This window comes from Macaca mulatta, chromosome 12, assembly GCF_049350105.2.
Source record: "Macaca mulatta isolate MMU2019108-1 chromosome 12, T2T-MMU8v2.0, whole genome shotgun sequence".
NCBI lineage: Eukaryota > Metazoa > Chordata > Mammalia > Primates > Cercopithecidae > Macaca > Macaca mulatta.
The window spans coordinates 25,838,149-25,861,894 of NC_133417.1; the positions used below are offsets into that span (position 1 = coordinate 25,838,149).

At 42.1% G+C, this 23,746-nt stretch overlaps 1 protein-coding gene across 5 annotated transcripts in view; it reads left to right on the forward strand.

Annotated features, from left to right (window-relative positions):
• MGAT5 (alpha-1,6-mannosylglycoprotein 6-beta-N-acetylglucosaminyltransferase) overlaps positions 1–23,746 on the forward strand; it is a 336,921-nt gene that overhangs the window by 110,147 nt on the left and 203,028 nt on the right. For 3 of the 5 annotated variants that reach the window (XR_013401979.1, XM_015109960.3, XM_077956880.1), the window contains exon 2: positions 20,468–20,847. Coding sequence is in view for 4 of the 5 variants with exons in the window: in XM_015109960.3 (XP_014965446.1) it covers positions 20,607–20,847 (241 nt within the window). In the remaining variant the exon portion in view is untranslated. Of the gene's footprint in view, positions 1–20,279; positions 20,340–20,464; positions 20,848–23,746 lie in introns of those variants that run through there. The other 2 variants (XM_077956881.1, XM_015109959.3) reach the window with 2 other exon arrangements.

The following is a 23,746-nucleotide window of genomic DNA, read 5'->3' on the forward strand; positions in this document are numbered from 1 at the left end:
CCTTTGCAAATTTAAACCCTGCAGGTAGACATTTTACAGATGAGGAAACTGGATCTTCATTTCTGTAACTTTGGGAGGGCACAGGGCTGGCTTATGTCAGTGCAGAGATTTTAATCTAGATCTAATTCCCAAACCTCTCTACCATACCAGATTGCCTCTCTATCCATGCACAACACTCTAGGTTTGGCTCTGGTTCTCTTGAATAATTCCGAAGCAGGCTTCTAAGAGAGGATTGCAAAGGCCAACTTCTTTCACAGCTGAGAAGCTGCCTTCTGAGGTGTATCTCTGAGTGGAGAAATCAGAACACTAGATGCTATGTCCTTTCATGATGGGTAATAATCTCATTAGAGCAGGGAGTCTTTGTGGTACAAAGAGAGAAGGAAATAGTCAGTTGAAAGTTGCTCATGTGTTTCATTTTTTGTGTTTCTCATACTTTGTTATTGATGTGATGAAGCAGCTGGGGACTGAGAAGGAAATTGGGGATCGGGGGCAGGGGTTGGTGGGAGTCAAGACTTACAGGCTCTTCCAAGAGATTCCTAGAGCAGTGATGCCTGTAGTTTGCAAGGGCACCACCAGCAGCTATCTTTATCAACCAAGGGGTCTCCAGGGACTTTTCCCAACAAATATTAAGTAGTCAGTTCACAGAAAGATTTGAATCTCTTCCTTCAAGAAGTTTGAATCTCAACAGGGAGTAGATCGTAAAGCTAAAAGTCAAATGTATGTATGTAGCAAGAATTATAAGACTATGGGAGTCCATGCATAAAACACAGAAATGTGGCTCTGTCCTTCAACTAGGGTGACCAACGGGGACAAGTTTGTTCACCCTACCTTTGACAGTCTTTGTGACCCTGGGCAAGTCACTTAAGCTCTCTGGATTCTGGGGCCTGCTTCTCTCACCAGGTGCTTTTAAATTCCCTTCTTTCTTGGGATTAGCGATGAGGTGTGACTAAGTTCCAAGCTTGTGTTGGGTGGTGAATGAGGGCTGGAAGCCAGTGCTCAGAATCCTTTGAAAGTGATGAGCAGAAGTCAGTATTTGAGAACAATACCAGCTGCTGTTTAGAAAGTCTGGAATAGTTGAGCAATTAGGATAAAGTAACAGACACCTATCATGAGGTGGACTGAGCAGGTGTGTGAGATTGTAAACTGCTTTCAAGTCAAGGTCTTGTATATTTGCCTCAGTGTTTTATTTATAAGACTCCACAGCAGCAAGTACTTAGGGTAGTGGTTGTAAGGAAGGTTGCAGATGTGTTTTATTTGGACCACCCAGAATTCTTTTTTTACATCTCAATTAGCACCAGCATTTAAAAATACACAGATTTGACCAAAACTCTGGGTTTCTTTCTTCTTTGGAAAATTGGAAGATCTGGCTAACCCTGGCTGTCTTAGCTCAAGTTGTCTGGTGGTTAGAGCTGAGAAGTGGCTGCCCTATCCGAGGGGTGCCTGGTCTTTGGTTCAGCACAGCCACCATCTTCCCTGCCATGCTTCGCCACCTCTTACCTGTTTCTCTTCCCTCAGTACCCTTTTACCCACTTATCTGCCTGGGAAGGTGGTTATCTTAGCTCAATAGTTCTCAACTCTGGCTACACCTTACAGTCTCTTGGGATTGCTTTAAATTATACTGCTTTCCTGGCCCTGTCTACACCAACTGAATTATGATCTTGGGAAGGGCTACCATTTATATTTAAAAAGTCTTCCAAACATGATCGTGATACCCAGTGAGGGTTGAGAAACTAGTACTTCAGCTTGATCCTGGGGTGGATTTTGATGGAGAGAGAGAAGAGCCACAGAGCAGAGGAACTGAGGAAAATAACCTAATCCAATGGATAGGGACAGTAACATCATGAGCTAAATATTAACTGAACACCCTGGGAAAAATCAGGGCACTTTAAAAAAATGAATATCCAAATGATGTATTCATGGCACGTTTTGCTAAGGTATTAATAAACTCCTCCCACCCCAGATCCTGCTGTACTGCTGTAGGCATTTAAATCATTATATTAAAAGGATTTTTTTTCATGGAGTGATTATAAAAGTATTTTTAATGGGCTTATAAATCTAGTGGTCATGAGAGGCAACTGACATAGATTTAGTGCATTTGAGGCAAGGGATAAAAAGGGGAGGGGGCACAGTCAAATTAGCTTTGGTTTTCTGTTGTGCATAATGACTTCATTCATCTGTAATTCTCACTGTAAGTCAAGTTTCTGTCTCTTGCTCCCCCTCCCCTTCCTACCATGATCACATTCTAGGCTGTGAGTGTCATCAGCCTGAAGTAGTGAAAACATCCAAGTAGCTGGAAAATACAGACCTGTTTTTCTCAGTTAAGTTGAAAATGGAAGAGCATCAGACACCACCTATTTCTGCTGCTTAATTTTATGGGCAAATGAAACCAAGGTTTTGAAATAAGTGACTTGTTCAAAGCTCTGCCTGTAGCCCTGGAACTCTGCGCAGCTTTCAGAGTTGTTCTTCACAGGCCCCATGACTGCAGAGAAAGCTTGGAGCTTGCAGGCAATGGTTCCAGGAACTTCTTTTTCTTCACCTTTTATTCCTGGTGTTTAGCCTGGACCTCGAGAGTAATTGAAGGGATATGAAGGGATGAGACCCAGTTTAGGCCACAGGATCTCCATGAAACCTCTTGAGCATTCTCTTTAGCCCAAAAAAGTCTCTGATATGGTTTGGCTGTGTCCCCACCCAAATCTCATCTTAGTAGTTCCCGTAATCCACACGTGTCGTGGGAGGTAATTTAATCACAGTGGCGGTTACCCTCATGCTATTCTTGTGATAGTGAATTCTTATGAGATCTAATGGTTTTATAAGGACTTTTTCCTCCCTTTTGCTTGACACTTCTTGCTGCCACCATGTGAAGAAGGACATGTTTGCTTCCCCTTCCCTGAGGCCTCAGCAGCCATGCTGAACTGTGAATCAATTAAACCTCTTTCCTTGATAAATTACCCAGTCTCAGGTATGTCTGTCTTAGCAGTGTGAGAACAGACTAATACAGGGACACTCCAATAGGGCCCCTGATTTCAACATGTTCTGGCTGCTCTGTGGGAGTGGTGAGTGGGTGTGTGCATGGTTGGAGGATGTTTCTAAGTGCAGGGACTCTGTCTTGTACCCTCAGTGTTTTCTCCTCAATACTTTAGCATTATTGGGAGCACCCAGCAGGCCCCTTCCATGAATATTTGTCTGATGAGGTTGCAACTCTAGTTGGCCTCTTACCTTCCTTTTATATCGTTTTCATCCTGTGAAAGATACTCTAATGTCACTTTGATATAATTGCAAGAGAAAAATAGTAAGATGTGAATCTTTCTAAACTCAACAAATGTGCTAATAATCTCTCCTTTTCGTCAGGATAGCCTCTGCAAGTTTAAGGTAGGTAGATAGGTTATATAGAAGGAGTGCATGTGTGTGTCTGTGTGTGTGCACGTGTGTGAATTTTTCCCTCTTGGTCTGTACTTGACTGCTGAGCTCTAAAAGAATTGTGTTGCTCACCGCCTAAATTTCACTTGTGCCTCCTAATGTCTTTGAAATTAAGTCATGTGAGACTTCTCACTCGGCCATTCTGGATTCTACTTTCTGTCATGGGGGGCAAGACACCTCCTAGCAGAGATGCTCCACCGGCTGGGGGAGGGATATAAGTAAATGTTAACAGAATAATCTGGGAAGTTTTCTTTTTAAATTTCCAGATATAAAACAAACCTGTAATGACCAAAGCAGTACTAGGGAAAGAGGACAAAGGACTAACTGTTTTTTGAAACTTTCCCCAGGTGGGAATTCATAATACCTACCTGGCTCCTCATTTGAAAATAGCTGACTAGCAGAGCTTCCTGGATGAAATTGGTGGGGGAAAGCCTATCACTCAAAGGAACTCAACTTCCATAAATGATTTAATTATTATCTTTTTTTTTTTTTTTTGAGATGGAGTCTTGCTCTGTTGTCCAGGTTGGAGTGCAGTGGCGTGGTCTCGGCTCACTGCAGCCTCCACCTTCTGAGTTCAAGAGATTCTCCTGCCTCACCCTCCCGAGTAACTGGGATTACAGACATGTGCCACCACCCTCAGCTAATTTTTGTATTTTTAGTGGAGATGGGGTTTCACCATGTTGGCCAGGCTGGTCTCCAACTCCTGACCTTGTGATCTGCCCACCTTGGCCTCCCAAAGTGCTGGGATTACAGGCGTGAGCCACCGCGCCTGGCCTCCTATCATTTTTTTTCTAGACTTGTTCCATTTATTCCTTTTATAAGTTTGGAGACCTTCTAAATGTGAAGCTCTCTGAGAGGTACTGATCCACTAGAGAACACTGATTAAAGAGCCTGATGCCCAGTCTGCAACAGCTGTACTACCTGGTAGCAGTGTGACATTGAACAGATTGCTTAGTTCTTTGTGCCTCCATTTTCCCTACTCTGAATGGAGACAATCATCACCTACTTCACAGGCTTAGAGTAAGCATTAGAAGAGAGAAAGTCTGCTAAGGATCATGATCTGTAATTGTTAGCTTTTCTTACAGTGATAATTAAGATCATCTTATCTTCATAGAGCATAAAGTTAGGTGGAAACATAAAGGAGAGGTTCAGAGGAGAAGTAATGTGATACAAATGACACATGTGGCCTTTGACCTTATCTGTGCTTTCCCCACCCTTGTCATGTCTTACTTAATGTATCCTTGTCAGGAGTTCAGCTATAAGACTTTTCTGGGATCATCCCGCAAGTCTGTATTACATCCTGTTTACAAAAGATGTGGTGTCATGTGATGCTTCCGGGCAGTTGTGAGATATATAAGGCTGTTGCCCAGATGAAATATGGCCCTAGGCCAGGCGTGGTGGCTCACGCCTATAATCCCAGCACTTTGGGAGGCTAAGATGGGCAGATCTGCTGAGGTCAGGAGTTCAAGACCAGCCTGGCCAACATGGTGAAACCCTGTCTCTACTAAAAATACAAAATTAGCCAGCATGGTGGCACATGCCTGTAATCCCAGCTACTGGGGAGGCTGAGGTGGGAGAATCGCTTGAACCCAGGAGGTGGAAGTTGAGGTGAGCAGAGATCATGCCACAACTGCACTCCAGCCTGAGTGACAAGAGTGAAACTCCATCTCAAAAACAAACCACCACCAACAACAAAAAGAATTATTGCCTGAAACGTGTTTTATTTATTTTTTGTTTGTTTTGAGACAGAGTCTTGCTCTGTCACCCAGGCTGGAGTACAGTGGCGCCATCTTGACCCACTGCAACCTCCACCTCCTGGGTTCAAGTGATTCTCCTGCCTCAGCCTCCCGAGTAGCTGGGACTACAGGCACGTGCCACCATGCCTGGCTAATTTTTTGTATTTTTAGTAGAAGTGGGGTTTCACCATGTTAACCAGGATGGTCTCGATCTCCTGACGTCGTGATCCACCTGCCCTATTCTGCCAAAGTGCTAGGATTACAGGCGTGAGCTACCACGCCCGGCCCAGTTCTTTTCTGCTCTATATATCTTGGAGTTTTCCCCTCAGTATTATCGATTACTTTTTGGGACTGTCACCTTTGTTAGGGAGCTCCCTCTTCTTATATTCCTAATCTGATTACTATTAGAATAGAACCAAAGGTTACCGGATAAACCAAATAACCAGACTTGTTAAATCAATAACCTTGATTTATGCAAACCACTTAATAGTCTGAGTGGTCTTGAGGAAAGATGGTTGACATCCTTCTGACCTACCCTCTGACTCCCTCTTCTACTTTTAATGACCCTGTGATAACATTGAGCCCACCTAGGTAGTCTAGAATCTTCTTCCCCTTTTAAGGTCAGCTGATTAGCTTTAATTCCATCTAATTTCCCTTTGCCATTTATGTCCTGGGGATGAGGATGTGGATGGATTTGGGAGGCTGGTATTCTGCCTGCCATCGCTGTCTTGCTCTTTTTGTTTAATTATCATATGTTCCAGAAAGGAGTAAAACATGTAATACAAGAAGATAAAAATACATTTACCATTAAGTAAGAAAAAAGATAAGGAGAAGAGAGTAGGAAAATGAGTCAGGACTGGGATTTATACAAAAAATTAGTGAGTCCACTTTACTTCCTGAAGTAGATGGTGAGCTTTTCTTGGCAGCCTTCTTGAAGAGAGAGAAGCACTGTCAGTTATGTTGTAGTGTGTCGATCTAGTAAAATCCAACCAGTTGTTCAGATACCTAGATGAATATTGATATGCAGATGAAAGAAAAATTTCTTCCCTAAGTCTTCATGGATACATAAAGTGTATAATGAGCAAAACTTTTGACATGTTTACAGTAAACCCAATGGTATGTTTCACCCGGCCTTTCTGTTCTTTCTTTTACTGCTTTCTATTTAAGGTCGAATATGAATTGCTTTGAAGATGTCTTGTAAGACATGTGGTCCAGGGTCAGGCCAAATGCCGGAATTTGGAACAGCCGGAGCAGTGATTCCCATCGGGTGGCTCTCACCCCCTAGGGATTTTTGAGGGTGCCCTGAGCTTTCATTCTCAAATGACAGTGATATGTTCTTTACCATTTGTACTTTTGAAGGACATAAATTAGGTATTTATGTATATAATCCCTGATCTCCCCTTAAGATGGAAGAGAGTGAAAGCCTACCAGTATTTATTAAGAGCTTGGATATGGTGGTTAGTTGCAGTCGGAAGAGTGATCTGCACTAGCAGTCTGTGAGGTTTTGAACCATTATATGTTACATTATAATAAAAAAATTTATATTCTTAATGGAGTGCTGTTTAAAGACAGGATGCATTAAGAAAAGTTAGATTGAAGTATAAATTATTGAGGAGTATATGAGAATTCTGTTGATTTTCCTCGTGTTATTTTCCCTTTAGTCAAAAGTTGCATTCATCTGAAATCTTTTGGCATATCTGATAGTATTTTTTTAAAAAATCAGTATTTAGAAATAGAAAATATTATGACTGTTATAGTCATTTTGTCTTTATTAGGACTAAAGATTCATACACCTGTAATGTGTTACTTGTGGTGAAATGCTTTCAAATAACTGCTGGAAAACCACCTGTCTTAGCCTGATATTTAGAAACACAACTGGAAAAAATATATAAAAATAAACTTTCGAGGTATTGGAGATGGCAATTAATCACATCCTTCCTCCCTTCTGGATTCTGAACTAGAGGAAACAGAAGAAGCTAGACAAAAATTAAAATACAGTACCAGATTTTTTAGTGTAAAGCAAAGTTGGGAGATGTGTTTTGGGTGTAAGACTTCCTTATCCACCCTAAATGTAATCTTCATAGCCACCCAGGTGATGACTGAGCATCTGCGGGTGGGTTCTGCCCATTTAACCCGTGGGAGCAGGAACAGAGTGTGTCCAGCAGCCTGTTCAAGCTGAAATGCTGTCCTTCCCCCTCTGGGAGAACTGTAAGTACCCCAAAGATGGAGCAGGCATAGTTCCCCACTGTGGTTTCTTCCTGGGAAATGGGGTGAACGTTCTGCTGGAAAACATGTTCAAAGGAAGCAATGAGTTCTCTTATAAACTCTTTGATTTGTTTTGAAGTCCAGAGGTAAGAAATGCAAACATTGGACAGTTTGTCTAGTTGGGGGTGGTAAGTTGATTGCTGTCTGTTTTGAATATGCATTTGGTCCTCACACCAAATATATACTAACAAGTATATAAATTCAGAATGAATTTTATTGACAAATTATACTTTTTTACCGACATAATTAAGTTAAATGCTGTGTGTTACAGGTTAAATGGGCAAATGGTAATTTGCCATTAATCATTTGGAACATTAACAAAGATGGTATCAAAATGAACTTCATAAACTTTCAATACCTTGTTTCAGAAGTGGATTATGACTCTAATACCCTATCTTTCTCATATGTATGTAAACACTGAGAAGTGACTGAAAAGTTTCTAAAGGGTTGGGAGTGTATGTGTGTGTGAGAGATTATATATTATTGTTAAAAGGCTCAGTGGTCATAAGAGGTTGGGCAAAGCCAATTTAGAGCAATGGATGGATTGTGTATCCCTTAAGTCATCTTTCAAATACAGTTTCTTTCAACCACACTTTGAAAGACTTTCAGGGGCTATGAAGTCACTGAAGTACCCTGGAAAATATTGGAATTAGAATCATTTCCAGAAACTTTTAACTATTGATTGAAATACTTTTATGCAAAATTAAGGCACCTAATGAGCATGCTTATCTCAGTTGAAGTCTATTTCACTTTGAATTCAACTGGGAAAGTACTTGTGATTGCAAAGTACTTGTTCCAAAGAGAGCACTTTGGATTATAAAACAACAAAAACTCAAGCCCCCACCTTGCCAGTGCAAGGTATGTGTTGGGTAGCTGCATAAGGCGCTTTGCTGTGTGGAATTACTGCTTTATCAGAGTTAGATATTTGGAAAACATGTATCCAAACTGTCTTTGATTTTAACCTAATGGATCAAAACGTTTGCTTTTTGTGAGCAACTAGAAAGCAGGACCAGTTGTCCTATAAGCACTCCTAGTTCACAGTGATTAAACTTTGCCATTTATGTATATAATGCTCATCTCAGCTGGATATGTGTCAGTAGGATGTACATCCAGCTTATTCAAAAGTAATATAAGTTCCGTACGTGTTATGAAAAGAATTGTGCCATGTTCTCTGTCATCTTCCACTGGAAATTAGGATCTGATCTGCCCCTGCTCTTACTATCCTAGATAAGGTAAAAAGCAGTGCTTCTCATGTGCACAAACAAATAACCTTGCAGTCTGGTTATAAACACCAATTGATTCTATTGTTTTGGGGTTGGGCCTAAGATACTGCATTTTTAACAACCTACCAGATCATTTCAGTGCTACCTTTCCATAGACGAGAGTTTGAGTAGCAATGTTAGAGAGATGCTGGTTGCTAAAAGCATTGTAGACATTGAGGCCATTAGGCTAGCCTCAAATCATTTCTCATCTTTGGAGCCAAATGCCCAGGAGAGGTTAATAAAAGTTGTATTAGTTCAGCATTATTCTCTACAAGTCATTCCATAGTGTGGGCTGATCTAACAAGGCTCTGTGGTAGACTAGCTATTGAAAGTCTGGCTGTTCACATTGGCCTAAGAAGACCAGCTTGTGATTCCTTTAAGGAGAAAACAAAGCCTACCTTGACAGATGAATTATCTAGTAAGCCAATGACTACATTTGTGGGGTGGGAGAAGAGCAGAGAGCTTACCTCTTGAAATTCCAGATTGGATCACGTTTTGGGTTTCACTAGATAGGGCCAATAGAGTTGTTATAGAATGTCTTAAAAGTTCGCATGCCTGGCTGTGTATTAAAATCATCTAAGCAGCTTAAAATAAAAATACCTCTGTTTGGGCCACACCTCAGACAAAGTAAATCAAAATCTTTGGGTGTGAGAGCTGGGCATCTCTATTTTTTAAAAAGCAGTCCAGGTGATTCTATGTACAGCAGAGTTGGGAGGTCCTGGTTTAGTCAGTCCTAAGCTCTGAGGACAAGAAACTCTCCTGAGAGGCTCCATTTTTAGCTTGAGCTGGTTTATCATTTGTGCAAACTGAGGGTTTGTGACCAGAAACCAGTCAGGTTGACCCAAGTTATTTGCAGTGTTTGGGAGAGTTGACCTTGGTATATACATTAAAGAACGACTGAACTTACCAGACAGCATCTAACCAATGATTTCTTCCCTAGGAAAATTCAGACCTTGGCTTTTATGACTCTGGGTCTGTTAAAGCTTAGGGCTGTGCGATCAAGTTGCTTGACTACTGCAGCCTTATTTTAGAAGTGATGAGAAATTCTTTATAAGGTTAAGTTGGATAAGCCTGAGTGGTCACTTAAGATTGTGCATGTGTGTGTACACGTATGTATTTCTTCACTGATTAGCTAGTTCATTTTTTTAACCAAATCAGATTTGGGGATGACTGTCCCTTTTCTGCAGATAGGACAGCTAGAACACTCCTGGGGTAGGCCAGCACCCAGCCTGTGCTCCTCCCTAGGTGGAGGAAAGGGGTACTAGGGGTCAGGGTGATTGGGCCGGAGGGCTTAGGAAGCATTTGTTAAATAATGAGCTTTATCTTGAAGGCATTACCCATATTTTTGAAATAAGTGTGGTGATTTTTGTGACTATGATTTTCTTTATTACTGGGGCCATTTTGGCCTGTTGTCATTCTTGGTTTTTTTTCTAGATGTGGAGTGTTGCCAGAAGTCTGATCCTCAGAGAAAAGGTGCATTTTACACTTATTATAAAATTTCTTTGTGGCTTTACTGTCCTTTGAGAGTAGAAGCGAATCTTTTGAGTATTTTCATTCAACATTAAGGAGACCTACCTGACAAATTGACATGCTGTGTGATCTTTTCACAGACGATTCTTTCTTCTTAGAGAGTCATTATCGACCTGTCTTAAAGCCTGTTCATGGTTTCCTGGGCCAGAAGCCAGGTGACAATCCTAGCAGGTTTTTTTTTTTTTTCTCTTTTTTTTTCCTAATGGCTGTCTGATGAAGCAGTATCCAGATTTTGGTCTTCCTCAAAGCCGCCTTCCGTATGCTCATTGATTTATGGACTAGGTCTTTGGCTCATTGATTTATGGACTAGGTCTTTGGTGCAGAGGCCCAGTGCCTTATACTCATTAGTAAATTGGGCACAGCTAGCCGAGGAATGAGATTCTCAGTTGGTGCCCAGACAGCACTGAGAGATGTGGAGAAAATGAGACTCATTTATCAGTCACCTTGAGACAGCATCAGCAGTAAGCCACCTTCCTTCACTCTGAGGCCTTCCACAGCCTCAACACAGGCTTCTGAGCCTGCTGGTCTTCAGGGGTGGTGATGGACTCCCAGGTTCACCTTGGTCTGCTTCTCTCTCACTCTGCAATCTAGTCACATGGGCAGAACCTGTCTGAGCATCTTCCAGCGGGTGAATAAGATCCTGTTGATTGATAAGGCAGTCCCTCTCAACCGAGGCAGTTTTGGCAGTGTTGACTTTTTTTGATTGTCACAGCCCCGTAGTTATAGAGGGTTATTGGAGGGCTCTAATGGCATCTAGTGGCTAGAGGCCAGCAATGCTGCTAAACCTCTAATAGCTTCCCACAACAAAAATTATTCAGACCCATATGTCAGTTATGCAAAGATTGAGAAACATTAGATTAAAGCGATTAATTTCATTTTTCAGGGACCCATGCTTTGTTTTGGTTTAGTAGTTGTTTTCAGAAATCTTTTTTTTTCTTTTCTTTTCTTTTTTTTTTTTTTTGAGGTAGAGTCTTGCTCTGTCGCCCAGGCTGGAGTGCAGTGGTGCGATCTCGGCTCACTGCAAGCTCCGCCTCCCGGGTTCACGCCGTTCTCCTGCCTCAGCCTCCGGACTAGCTGGGACTACAGGCACCTGCCACCACGCCCAGCTAATTTTTTGTATTTTTAGTAGAGGCAGGGTTTCACCAAGTTAGCCAGGATGGTCACGATCTCTCAACCTCGTGATCCACCCCCCTCTGCCTCCCGAAGTGCTGGGATTACAGGCATGAGCCACTGCACCCGGCCCCTCAGAATTCTTGGAGTTACTGCTGTTGCCTTTCTTTGTTGTTAGGAAATTCTGTCAACTGTGAATATCGTATGGGCCTGGTGAATGAAACTCACAGAACATGTGAAGATCTTATGTGCTCCAGCAGCCACAGCTTCCTTCTCACTCTTGTCCTCTTTCCCTTTTGTCCACCTGCCAGTAATGTGCACATCCAAGAGACTAAGTCAGGATAAAATCATCAAATGTTGATTTTCTCTTCCCCCATCCACGCCCTCTAGTGGCCTGCTTTGCTTCTAAAGCTGCTTTGCCTGTCCCTTCCTCCTTCTCTACTTCTTTTAACACCAACTGTATTTAGATGAAGACTGCCCCCATCCCCATTCCATCTCTCTTTATACCTGTGAATGGCAGAGAACAGCTGGGGTCGGTGTGGCGGAAACTGGGAATAGAGAGGGCAGGAAGAAGAATGCATGTTCTGGACCCAGATTTACCTGCCCTGTTACAGTGCTTGGAAATTTATTTTGCTATTGATGCCAGATATGGAGCCCTGAACTCCACTGAGTGGATGGTGTAACTGCAAGACAAATATCTGCTTCAGGTGGGTGGTGGTGGAGGTTTTCCTTTCTCTGCCCACAGGAAAAATGCAAGTGTAGCATAATGAATTAAAACTCTGGGTACAGGACTGTCTTGCTTTGATCACCTCCAATGTAAGAGGGGATGGGCTGTTTAAAACCCAGATACTCAAAGAGTCTTCCTAAGATATCAAAGGTGTGTTGTTTTCTGGTGTCTTTCAGCTAGTTAATTAAAATAAGACTAGTTTAGCCAGTTCCAAAGGGACAGTCTAAGTGACTGTTTTCACTTAGAATGTGTTTTTCCTGTTTACAAAAAAAAAAAAAAGGGACCCAGGTCCTGAAAGTGAAGGGTCTTTGTTCACACCTATTCTCGGGCAGCACCCCTGTCTGCTGCTGAGCTCCTTTGCTTCCTAGAGCTAGAAGAGAGTCGGTGGCATCGCAGCTGTCAGGGAATCACAGTTGAGCTTTGGGCACCTGCTGAGTGGGCTCTGTCAGGTTGGTGGCACTGGGCCATCTGGGGGAGCGAATGACCTCAGAGCTTCTTCCCAGGAATTTGGATTTATTTTAGAAGAGAAAGCTGCTTTGCCTGTCCCTTCCTCCTCCTCTGCTTCTCCTTTTAACACCAACTGTATTTAGATGAAGACTGCCCCCCCATCCCTGTTCCATCTGTCTTTCTTATACCAGTAATCCTGTAAATGTGTATTTTTCTCCCTTTCATGTGTTGATTCAACCCTTGAGGTTGGTGGGACATTCCGTTAGACTCATGGCTTCTTGATAATACTGGACTTTGGTTTCTGTTTTGTGTTTCATACGGAGAAGTCTCTTCCTTTCTGAGTGTCTGCATGCAGCTGGTAGACTCAGCTTGGTTTGGCGGAGGCCATGTAGTATTACTACAAACCATGTAGCACCAGGGTGCTGGTTTGATTCCGATTCTAACAGGAAAACACAACATTTTCTGGCCTCAGGGTCTTCCTCTATAAATTGAGGGTTTGCATTTGGTTATTTTCCTAAGCAAAACCAGACGTCTTCCAGTCTGTAAAAAGGTATTTTATACATTTAAATTTATCATATTTCCTGTTAAAGTTGATTGATACACCAGCAAGATGTGGTTCTGTGGTGGCCACAAAACCAGGAGTTGTGTAAGATGTTGTGCAGTCATTGCAAGGTTAGCACCCAGATGATTTCTGCACTGTGTCTTGGTTCAGAGTAGAAGCAATCCAGATTCCTCCAATTATGAATGGGCTACTATTTTAAAAAATAATTTACCAAGCACTCTAAGTTGCTTTTAATGTAAATTGACATGGAGGCTGAAAAGAGAAGTAGTAGAAATTGTTTCAAAGTTGAATTATTAACATCTAAAGACAATTGTCACTTAAAACATGGAAGTCAGGCAAGCAGCCTTGGAACTTCAAGATGTGTGACCAACTCTCACCTGACATTTAATTAGGGTGGTGCTTTTTTGTCATATAATTTCATGTGAATAGATATATGGGCCTGAATTTTAAAAAATAGGTAAACTAAACCACCACTGAGCATTAATTTTGTGACCAGTAAGGTGTGAATTTGAAGTTCAAACTCCAATGTATGGAGGTAGCCAGGGCAGTTTTGCTGAGTCTCTGCAGTATAAATTGATATGTACATTGATTGTATAAATTGATATGTATATTGATACTAGAGTATCTTAGGATTTGGCATGTCAAACTTCTTTTTGAAAAATGTTTAAAAACATTTTAAACAAAACTAAAAGTCAAATGAAACATTTGTGGAACCTCTGGAACATCTCTGTGAATGAATTTTTGATGTTCTTTGGAGCACAGTTTGAGAACCAATAACTCGGTTGCTCACCCCTCCTCCTCCAACTCTAACAGTGTTCTGTGGTTCTGGAACTTTCTCCATGTTATACATGCGGAAACTGAGATGGACACACTTAGGATCACACAATGCCAATGGTAGAACAAGCTGCAGATCAAAGATTTTCAGGTTTTTGATGCAAGGTTCTCTGTTTCTCCTTGTCACCCTTTCAGGTGTTATTTCCTGTGATCTTCTCAGCATAACAGTGACAAGACAAGTAGCCTCCGAGAAAGGTTCCCTGGTGCTTTCCCCTCCATCCCTTGTCTTAGACATATTTTGTTTCTGTAATCTCACTGCCCTGTCCCCCTAGAAGTTTTTTCTGGAGTGTTTTCCAGTTTTCTTCTCTGTTAATGCCTGACTGCCATCATATCCACTTTAGTTTAACCCTGCCTCTTCAAGGGTTTCACTACTAAGGGTAAAATCCTGCAAAAAGTAAGGTGCAAATGTACTGTCAGAATGCCCAGATTCTGTGGCTGATACCAGAAGAGGAGGTCTTGGAGATCTTTGCTAATTTGCATTTCTTCACCTCATTTCCACCATCCTGTCCTTTCATTTAGCAAACACTTAATGACCACCTGCTGTGTGCAAGGCATGGCAACTGCCAGCATTTCTTGTCTTTGGGGGCCTCACAGACCCCATAGGCGAGATGAAACGGGATAGTCCTGTAGAGCAAGGAAGGAGCACGAACTGCTGTGAGTACGAGTATTCCATGGAAGGGGAGTGAGTACGAGTACTCCAAGGAAGGGGAGCTCCCCTCAGTCTAGGGAGCACCTGGAGGCTTTATGCAGGAGGTGGGGTGAGATTGGAGGCTGGAGATGTGGGTGGGATTTTCCAAGGAAATTGGGTGGACATAGTCGACTTAGGATTTCTTGAAGGTTACTGTACAGGGTGAAGCTAAATGTAGGCCCCCTAGCCACCATTTAAGGATGTCTATGAAGGAGCTCAGGTGGTACACAGAGAGGACAGAGAGGTCTGGGGACCACTAAGTTAAAGCAGCACCGTCCTATGTGAATGTGGCACATGGGATGGTATTGTCCTGCAGGGCTATTGGAAGAGATCAAATCTCTGCTTGGGGCTGGCATTGCTTCTGAAGGGATGGGCTTTTCTGCCTTTGTTTATCCTCTGATAAACAAAGGATATCAGGAGGCAGGCCCTTGTGTAAGAAATAGGGCCTCCAGGGATGTTGGATGGCCACCTGGAGGAACTGCTTCGTTGGTCTGGTTCTCACTCCATTGGAACTGGGCTGCTGCTCAGTGTTCTCAGGTGGGTTGAGAAATTGGCATTTGCCAGGAGCCTTCTAAAGGGGGGCCTGTGAGGTTGTGATCCAGAGGTTATAAGAGCGGTCGTATGTGGTGAACTGTAAGTAGATCGCTGTGAGTTGCTTCTGTTGCTAGGCCCGTGGCCAGCCCTTAGTTCCTGCCCTGGTCTTGGCTGTGCTACCTGGTCTTGGCTGTGCTAGGCCCATGACACTCATCTGCCTGCTCTAAGCCAAACTCCTCCTTTTCCCCATAGCTTTAGAGGTGGACTTGCTTTTTTTTTTTTTTTTTTTTTTTTTTTTTTTTTTTTTTTTTTTGAGATATAATACACATATCATACCCATCCTCCCATTTAAAAGTATACGACTCCATGGCTTTTGGTATGTCCACAGAATTATACTCCCATCACCACAATTTTTAGAACCTTTTTGTTGCACCCTAGAAAAACCCTATACACCTAACCTATCACCTCTCATTTCCTCCATTCTCCATACCCCAGCCCTAAGCAAGTACTAATGTATTTTCTGCCTTTACAGATTTGCCTATTCTAGACATTTAATATAAATGGAATCATGCAATATGTGTTTTTTTGTGACTTTTTTTCGCTTAGTATAATGTTCTTAAGAGTCATCTATGTGTAGCATAATCAGTTCATTCCTTTTTATAGCCAGATAATATTTAATTGCATGGATATGGCAGTTTTGTTTCCTCAGTTGATGCACATTGGGCTGGTTTCACTTTTGTTTATTATGGATAATACTGCTGAGTATGGATACTGCTGCTGAATACTTCTGTGTATAAGTTTTTGTGTAGACACGTATTTTCATTTCTCTTGGGAGAAATCCTAGAAGCAGAATTGTTTGGGTCATATGGTAACTCCATGTTTAACTATTTGAGGAACTGCCAGATTATTTCCCACACTGGCTGCACCATTTGACATTCCCACCAGTGGTAGATGAGGGTTCCAATTTCTCCACATCTTCACCAACACTTGTTCTTATCTGTATGTCCTTACGAATGTGAAGTTGGTATCTCATTGTGGTTTTGATTTGCATTTCCTCTAATGACTAATGATGTTAAGCATTTTTTCATGTGCTTTTTTTTTGTTTTCAGAATTGACACATTTCTTTGCCAGAGATCTCTGATGATCTTTAGAAAGGTGGAAGATGATTTTGTTGTGTTGAGGCGTGAGTGGGAAGGAGCAAGGTGATTGCTACCCTTTTAGGAAGTAGGAGGATAGAGGGTATGCATGTTGAAGTGGCTAATTCTGCAAACAGACTTGGTGCAGACTTTTTTCTGGAGGTGAATTGATGAAGTCACAGCCATGAGCTGACATTACTCTGGTTGGCAACAAGGTCTTCTGAGATCCACTGTATAGTCCCACTGTGCCCATTGGATGCACTTAGCTAGAGGACCCAGCTGTTAGAAGGTCTGGAGGTAGGCATCTTCTTAGCTCCAGCAACAACTTCTTGATCACTGTTAGTCTAGGGCTTCCTCATTAATTGTCTGGTCATTCCTGATGATCCTCCTTGTCATTTTGTGGCATCAAGACTCACTGTGAGGATGGCTGTTCATTATCCTCCTCGTTGTCCACCTGTTACTGTGAGAGATAAAGGTGTCTCCTGAATAACGCTTTTGAAAAGTCTTAAGTTCTGTCATCTCAGTAGGAATTGTAGAGATGCAGTCTGTGATTCTCTATGTGTGCTGTGTGTATGCTGATATCGTTTCTATCATTTCAAGCTCTAAGTACCGCTGGAGAAGAGAAGTTTCCTGGCACTTCTATAGTCACTTAAAATCTGGGCCCTCACTAATCAGAACTCTACTCTGAACTCCTCATAGCTAGGGATTTTCACTTCAAATTTGCATGTCTCTGAACTGGGATAATTTTACCTAGGCTGAGATTTTTTGGCCATCTCTTTGCCCCTGTAATACACCATCTGGATGTGTTGGACCCTCTCCAAGGCAAGGATGGAGAAGAAGCTTTCTACCTTCTAAGGAAGGCATCGTTCAGGTCCTAGCCCTTGATCTTTGTTTTAACTGCACAGCTTGAGCAGCCTATTTAGTAGGGTTAATTGAGGAAGTAGAGTGGGGCTTCCTGTCTGAAAGTGGACAGCTAATTCCTGCCAGTGATTTGGGCTCTTTACTAAAATAGTGAAAGAAAATCACCTTTTTTGATATAGCACCTCATTGGCTTGCCCTAGGAAAATTCCTTCAGCCCTGGGTAAAATTAAGTAATGAGTATGGGTTATTAAAAAAAAAAAAAAAAAGCCAATTCCCAAGGAGCTAGGTGCAGCATCTAGTTCTTAATGTGGCTTTCAGAGTGTCAGCCCCTTTGGGTAGAAATTCCATCTTGTTCACTGTTCAGTCACCAGGGCCTGATGGCAGTTCATGCTCAATATAGACTTGGAGCGGTGTGGAGGAAGGAAAGAGGGCAGGTGCTGGTTGGTTGGCCTGCAGTTAGAAGGGCTGAATAAAGTCCTGTAGTGCCCTAGGTGACATATTCACTTAGCAGATACTTTATTGTGCCACTGTGGTCAGTGCCTTTCTCTGGGAAGGTGTGTGTTGGAGGAGGGGCTTCCTAAAGTATGTCATGGAGTCACACATAGAAACTTTAAACAATCCAAGGTGGACCGGTGTTTTTAACTCATAATACTCCTTTATTCCCTGTTTTAAATTTTTTTTTAAATTTGATACAATAATTATACATAATAATGGAGTACAATGTGAGATTCAGTCCACATATACATTGTGAAATGATCAAATTAGGGTAGTTATCATGCACATCACCCCCAAATAATTATCACTACTTTTGTGGTGAGAACACTTAAAATTGTCTCTTTTAGAAATATACATTATTATTAACCATAGTCACCTTGCTGTGCAATAGAACACTAGAATTTATTCCTCCTAACTGTAACTTTTTACCTACTGACCACTCCCTCCCCATCCCCCTCTCTCCTCCCCCTCTCTCCTCCCCCTCTCTCCTCCCCACCCCTGGTAACCACTGTTCTGTTATCTCCTATGATACCAACTTTTTAGCGTCAGCATGTGAGATTGTACAGTATTTGCCTTTCTGTGCCTGGATTATTTTATTTAGCATAATGTCCTTCAGGTTTATCCCTGTTGCTGCAAAAGACAGGAGTTCTCTCTTTTTTTCTGGTTGAATAGTATTCCATTGTCAAAAGTGCTGTAAGACTAGGAAAGGAACACTGCAGGCTGGAGCCCTGGGGAAAGTGGTCTGAGGCAGGTGGGACTGGAGCTGGGGTTTGGCAGACAGGCTGGGTTTGATTGTCAGCATAATGGAGAGCACTCATGTGCCAGCTGGGTGGGAGGAGCAGCCGAGTGAAGACTGGGAAGCCCCTCAGGAAGCATGTGCAGGGTTTGTGGTGATGAGCAGACCAGCAGGTACGTAGGGGGAGAAGGGTGTGATGGGGCAGAGGAACTTATGTCATAGTATATGACAGAAGTTGAGCCTCATTTTAATGGGCATTGTGGTGGTATTGAATAGTGATGGAATGTATGGGTCTGGAATCAGACTGCCTGGTCAAGGGCTCTGAAACTTGAGTGTGCATCAGAATCACCTCGAGACTTGTTAAAGTATAGACTGCGGACCACATCTCCCCAGTTGCTGATTCAGTGGGTGTGGGTGGGGCCTGAAAATTCACATTTCTCACTGGCGATGCTGCCGTTACTGAGTTTGGGACCACGTTTGGAGAACCACTGGTCTAGAATTGAGAGGTTGGCAAATCTTTTCTGTTAAGAGGTAGGTAGTAAATATTTTAGGCCTTGTGGGCTACAGAGTATCAGTTACATATTCTTTATTGCTTTTCATGACCCATTAAGCATATACATATCATTGTCTGCCATATACAAACAGGCTGTTGGGGGAGTGAGGATGACATAGGGAAGGTGGGGCATGGTTTAATAACCCCTGGGCCATGCCTAGATGGTCAGTCCTCTGCCACATAGCTGGCTGACCTTTGCCAAGTTAATCACCTTTTTCCTTTATTTCCTCATGCTTCTCATAAAACAGAGATGATAATATTCATACTTCTTACCATACAGAACTTCTGAGGATTCAGTGAGCTAAGCCACAAAAGATTGTGTGTCACAATGTCTGGGACATAGCTAGAATTTATAATTTATTTTTATTAATAGTAGTACTACCAACTACTGGTTACTCTGTTGATAGGCAAGGGGAAAACAGTAAGAGGCAGACCAACAGTGATCCAGGGCTCTGAAAGCTAATTGCTTCAAGATCCTGCTACCATTTTCTTTTGGGCTACTTGCAAAGAAGAATCCTTTAAAGCATATATGTACACTTTGAAGTACATCCTGGGTTAGTCCCTTATATCGGGATCATTGCTCAGTCTGTCCCTTGAGTGGCACTTAGAAAATGGCACTGTTCGTAAGCTGACTGGTATTGGGCCCAGGACTCTGGCTGAAGGGATTGGCATACTGGTAACCATTTGCAACCTGTGCTCAGGTCCTACTTGATGGAAGCCCTGATTGAGAAGAGTGGCCTGGTCTGTACTTGCGTTAGATAGGATCTGGCTGCATTAATATTGAAACTACTCTGCCTTTTAATGTCTCATTTTGCCTCATGGTGGGAGGGAAAGTGAGAACCACAGAAAATCTGCCTGCCAGGTGTTCCACATTTCTTGTGCTACAGCATACAACTGAGCAGTGAGGTATAGCTTTCCCTCATGTAGCTGGGAAAGCGGTACCCCCGCTTGTACCTCTGGCATATCTTCTCTGTGCTGGTGCACCTAGAGAGGTTGCCTGGTGGCCCTGAGAGAGCCATCTCATCTCTAAACACTGATAGTGAAAGCTGGCCATGCTCAAATAAGATGGAGCAATCTACCTCTTCCTTGTTTAGTTACCCCCAAGGGGGCATCCACTTTCTTGCTCACCTCACCAGTTGCATGTTCTAGTCCTTGCCAGAAGCACATAATAATGACTTTGTAAGCTTAAATTACAGGCACACAAAAGTACCTGATGGTGATATGACTCCACCCTCTGCTTGGGTTTTTGCTGACATTCAGTGAAATATCCTTCCATCTCCTCCCCACCTTGCAAAACAAACTTCCTGTTTTGAATTTGGTCCAGGCTGGAACAGCCCCACTACACCTGTTAACACACACAGACACACACACTTCCCCCTTCATATTTGCTTAGCTTCTTGTTGCCTAGCCAGATTTCCCCTCAGCTTACAGATCCTGAATCATAAGGTATTGAACCAGGAAATTTAAGAGTTAACATTTTACTTAGAGGTATTCAAGTGAAAATATGGCTTCTGGTTTATTTTGCTGTATTGTGCCATGACTACTTTGCTAATTCTTCTCCTCCTTCACAGCAGAATGGAAGTGAGGAAAGGCAATCAGCTGACACAGGAGCCAGAGTGAGACCAGCAGACTCTCACACTGAACCTACACCATGAATTTGTGTCTATCTTCTACGCGTTAAGAGCCAAGGACAGGTGAAGTTGCTGGAGAGCAATGGCTGTCTTTACTCCGTGGAAGTTGTCCTCTCAGAAGCTGGGCTTTTTCCTGGTGACTTTTGGCTTCATTTGGGGTATGATGCTTCTGCACTTTACCATCCAGCAGCGAACTCAGCCTGAAAGCAGCTCCATGCTGCGTGAGCAGATCCTGGACCTCAGCAAAAGGTACATCAAGGCACTGGCAGAAGAAAACAGGAATGTGGTGGATGGGCCATACGCTGGAGTCATGACAGCTTATGGTAAGCACTGTGTTTCTGGGACCTCTCCATTAAAGTGTGCCTTGGCCTTGAAAATGGCCCTAGAAGCTCCCAGACATGGTCTTGTCATGCCTTCATAAGCAGTGAATTGCACACAGAGAGGCATCTTTAGGAAATTAAAGCAGTGCCATTTTCATTGTTCTGAGCTGGTATATGCAGACACACTTCCCCCTGGAATCAATGGGTTAGGACAGTTAGGGCTCTATTGGTTGTGTTTGCAGCTAGCTCCTTCTCCCTGAGCACATTTCAGGAACCATGTGATCTCATGTGGGAGTGAGTTCAGGGAATGCTGAAAAATATTCTCATCGTTCCCTAAACAAAACTTAATTAAGGCTGGTGGGGGTGAGGTGAAGAGGATGGGGAGGAATGGAAGCCAGTAAACTTAGAGCCAATTGTGTGCCTCCCGCCAGCCGATAAGTAGGACACTGGCACTTGCATCCTGGTGAGTTTTAATCTTTGGCTTCTTGAGGTTATGTTGCTCTTCTTCTTGCCCTTGTCTCTAATTGCCCTCACTTTAAAAGGAATCTTTGTGTACTTGTTGCTTTTTTTTAAAAGAATTTTTTTTTTTCAGAATTATTTTTGAAATCATAAAGAGTAAAAAGATACACATATGGAATGTAACTTATTTTTCTTTTATGTTTAATATAGAAAAAGTTGGAAGCTGTAGACAAGCAAAAAAAGAAAAAAATTACACATAAGTCTACTACTCCAGGCAATAACCACAATTAACATTTCAGTGTGTATTTTTCTGATATTTTACATATACACACACAAAAATATATACATATATACACAAATACAAAAAAATTGCAAATGGATTTTAGAATATGCTGTGTTTTGCAGAGCAGAATTGGTCTGTAGAAGATGACCTGTTGTTGAGTGAAAGAGTCTGATCATTGAATTGAGGTTTCAGTGGTCTCACTGAAGTGGTCTCCATGATAGTATAGATAAGATACAAGAATGGGGTTAGGTGAGGTGGAGAAAGTGGAGTTCTGTTTTGTGACCCACTCAAGGAAGGTGCCCTGAAGTATGCAGAGTTCAAATCGTGATTCCCAAAAATGTGCAGCAACAGTTCAGTGCAGATTGAGTTCAGACACAGGAAATCATACTCAGTTATACATGTACTTTTTTCTTTCCAAAAGGGGAAAAAACTTGTTTTTAAAAATATGTAAAATTTTATACACACGTGTGTGTGTGTGTGTGTGTGTGTATATATATATTTATTATAGAAGATGCTTCTAAGGAACATTGTAGAAATTCTTTTCTAGTTCTTACTATGTAAATAATCATACTCTGCTTTTAATCTGTTAAAAGTGTAGGCATTGGCTTTTAATATATCTAAATAAAATGGTATCTTTTTTGAACTGATGGATTTAAAAAATGGGATTCGACTGTGGGAACTTACACTGAAAAACAACTAGGTAGTTTTTCCTAGAGTTGCATTTTAAAATTGCTCATCGACTCACACTTTTGTAACGTTTCCAGAGTAGTTGAGATAAACCAACAGAAAATAAAGTTGATTGTCACCATTAGTGTTACCAATGTATATAACGTAGCAGGTAACACAGGTACAGTTTTAAAGTTTCTGGTTGTATGCATTTCATGTTATAGCTTTGAAGGGAAAGAGTTACAGCTCAGTGGTAATTTTCTCTTGTTTCTCTTAGTCTGTCAAACCTTTTCTATGGCCAAGCAGCAGCTCCACAAATAGCAAATTTGTAGGCTTTAAATTTCTCCAGTTGTTTTGGCTGTTTTTATTTCTTGTGTACTGCTAAAAATCTCATAGGGAAGGCTTCCCTACTTAAGGACAATAATTTGGTCTTAGCTTTTCAGCCTCACAGAGATATTATTTTTTAAGTTACAAAAAAGTCTCAGAATAGGCTGTTAGAATTTCAGCCACCCTATATGCTTGTAATCATAGGACTTTGCATCTCAAAGAAACTATAGAAATTATTCATTCCAACTTACTTTTGTAGATGAACCTTAGCAAAATAATTTCTTTTTCTCAAAAACAACAAAGAAACAATCAAACAGGTCACATGAGCAACTGTAACTCACACTGCTAGTTTTCTCTTTCTTCTAATCAACTTTAACATATCAAAGTGGTTTTGGGAGCTGAGTTTCTGGAATTTAATTGGATTTGTATGCATGTGCTTGAGGTATTGGGGGTTATCACATGGTGAGATCCTCCTAAGACACGGTGTCTCATTTGGTGCTATTGACATTTTGGTCTAAATAGGTCTTGATTGTGGATAGGATTTCAGCAGCATCTCTGGGGTCTCTACCCACTAGATGCCAGTAACAGCTCCCTAGTTGTGACAGTCAAAATGTCTTTAGACATGTGATAATTGTCTCCTTCCTGCCACCTTGGAGAACTGTACTAAGAGTGGAAACCGCAAACGCCATCTGACATCATCTTTTAAAGGATGTTATCAAGCAGATAACTGGTTTTAGGTTTTTTGTTTGTTTCTGAGATAGTGTCTTGCTTTGTTGCCCAAGCTGGAATGCAATGGTATGATCTTGGCTCACTGCAACCTCCGCCTCCCAGGTTCAAGCCTCAGCCTACAGAGTAGCTGGGATTACAGGCACACACCACCACGCCCAGCTGCTTGTTGTATTTTTAGTAGAGACGGGGTTTCACCATGTTGGCCAGGCTGGTCTCGGACACCTGACCTCGGGTGGTCTGCCCGCTTCGACCTCCCAAAGTGCTGGGATTATAGGTGTGAGCCACCGTGCATGGCCTGATTTTAGTTATTTTAAACTTAAAAGCCTAGTCTTACCCCTAGTTTCCAGTTCTGGCACCAACAATGTGGATTGAATGAGAGGATCGTACTAGGGATTAGTATAGTCCAGGGCCAGTCCTAGAAGCTGGAGAGCCATTCTG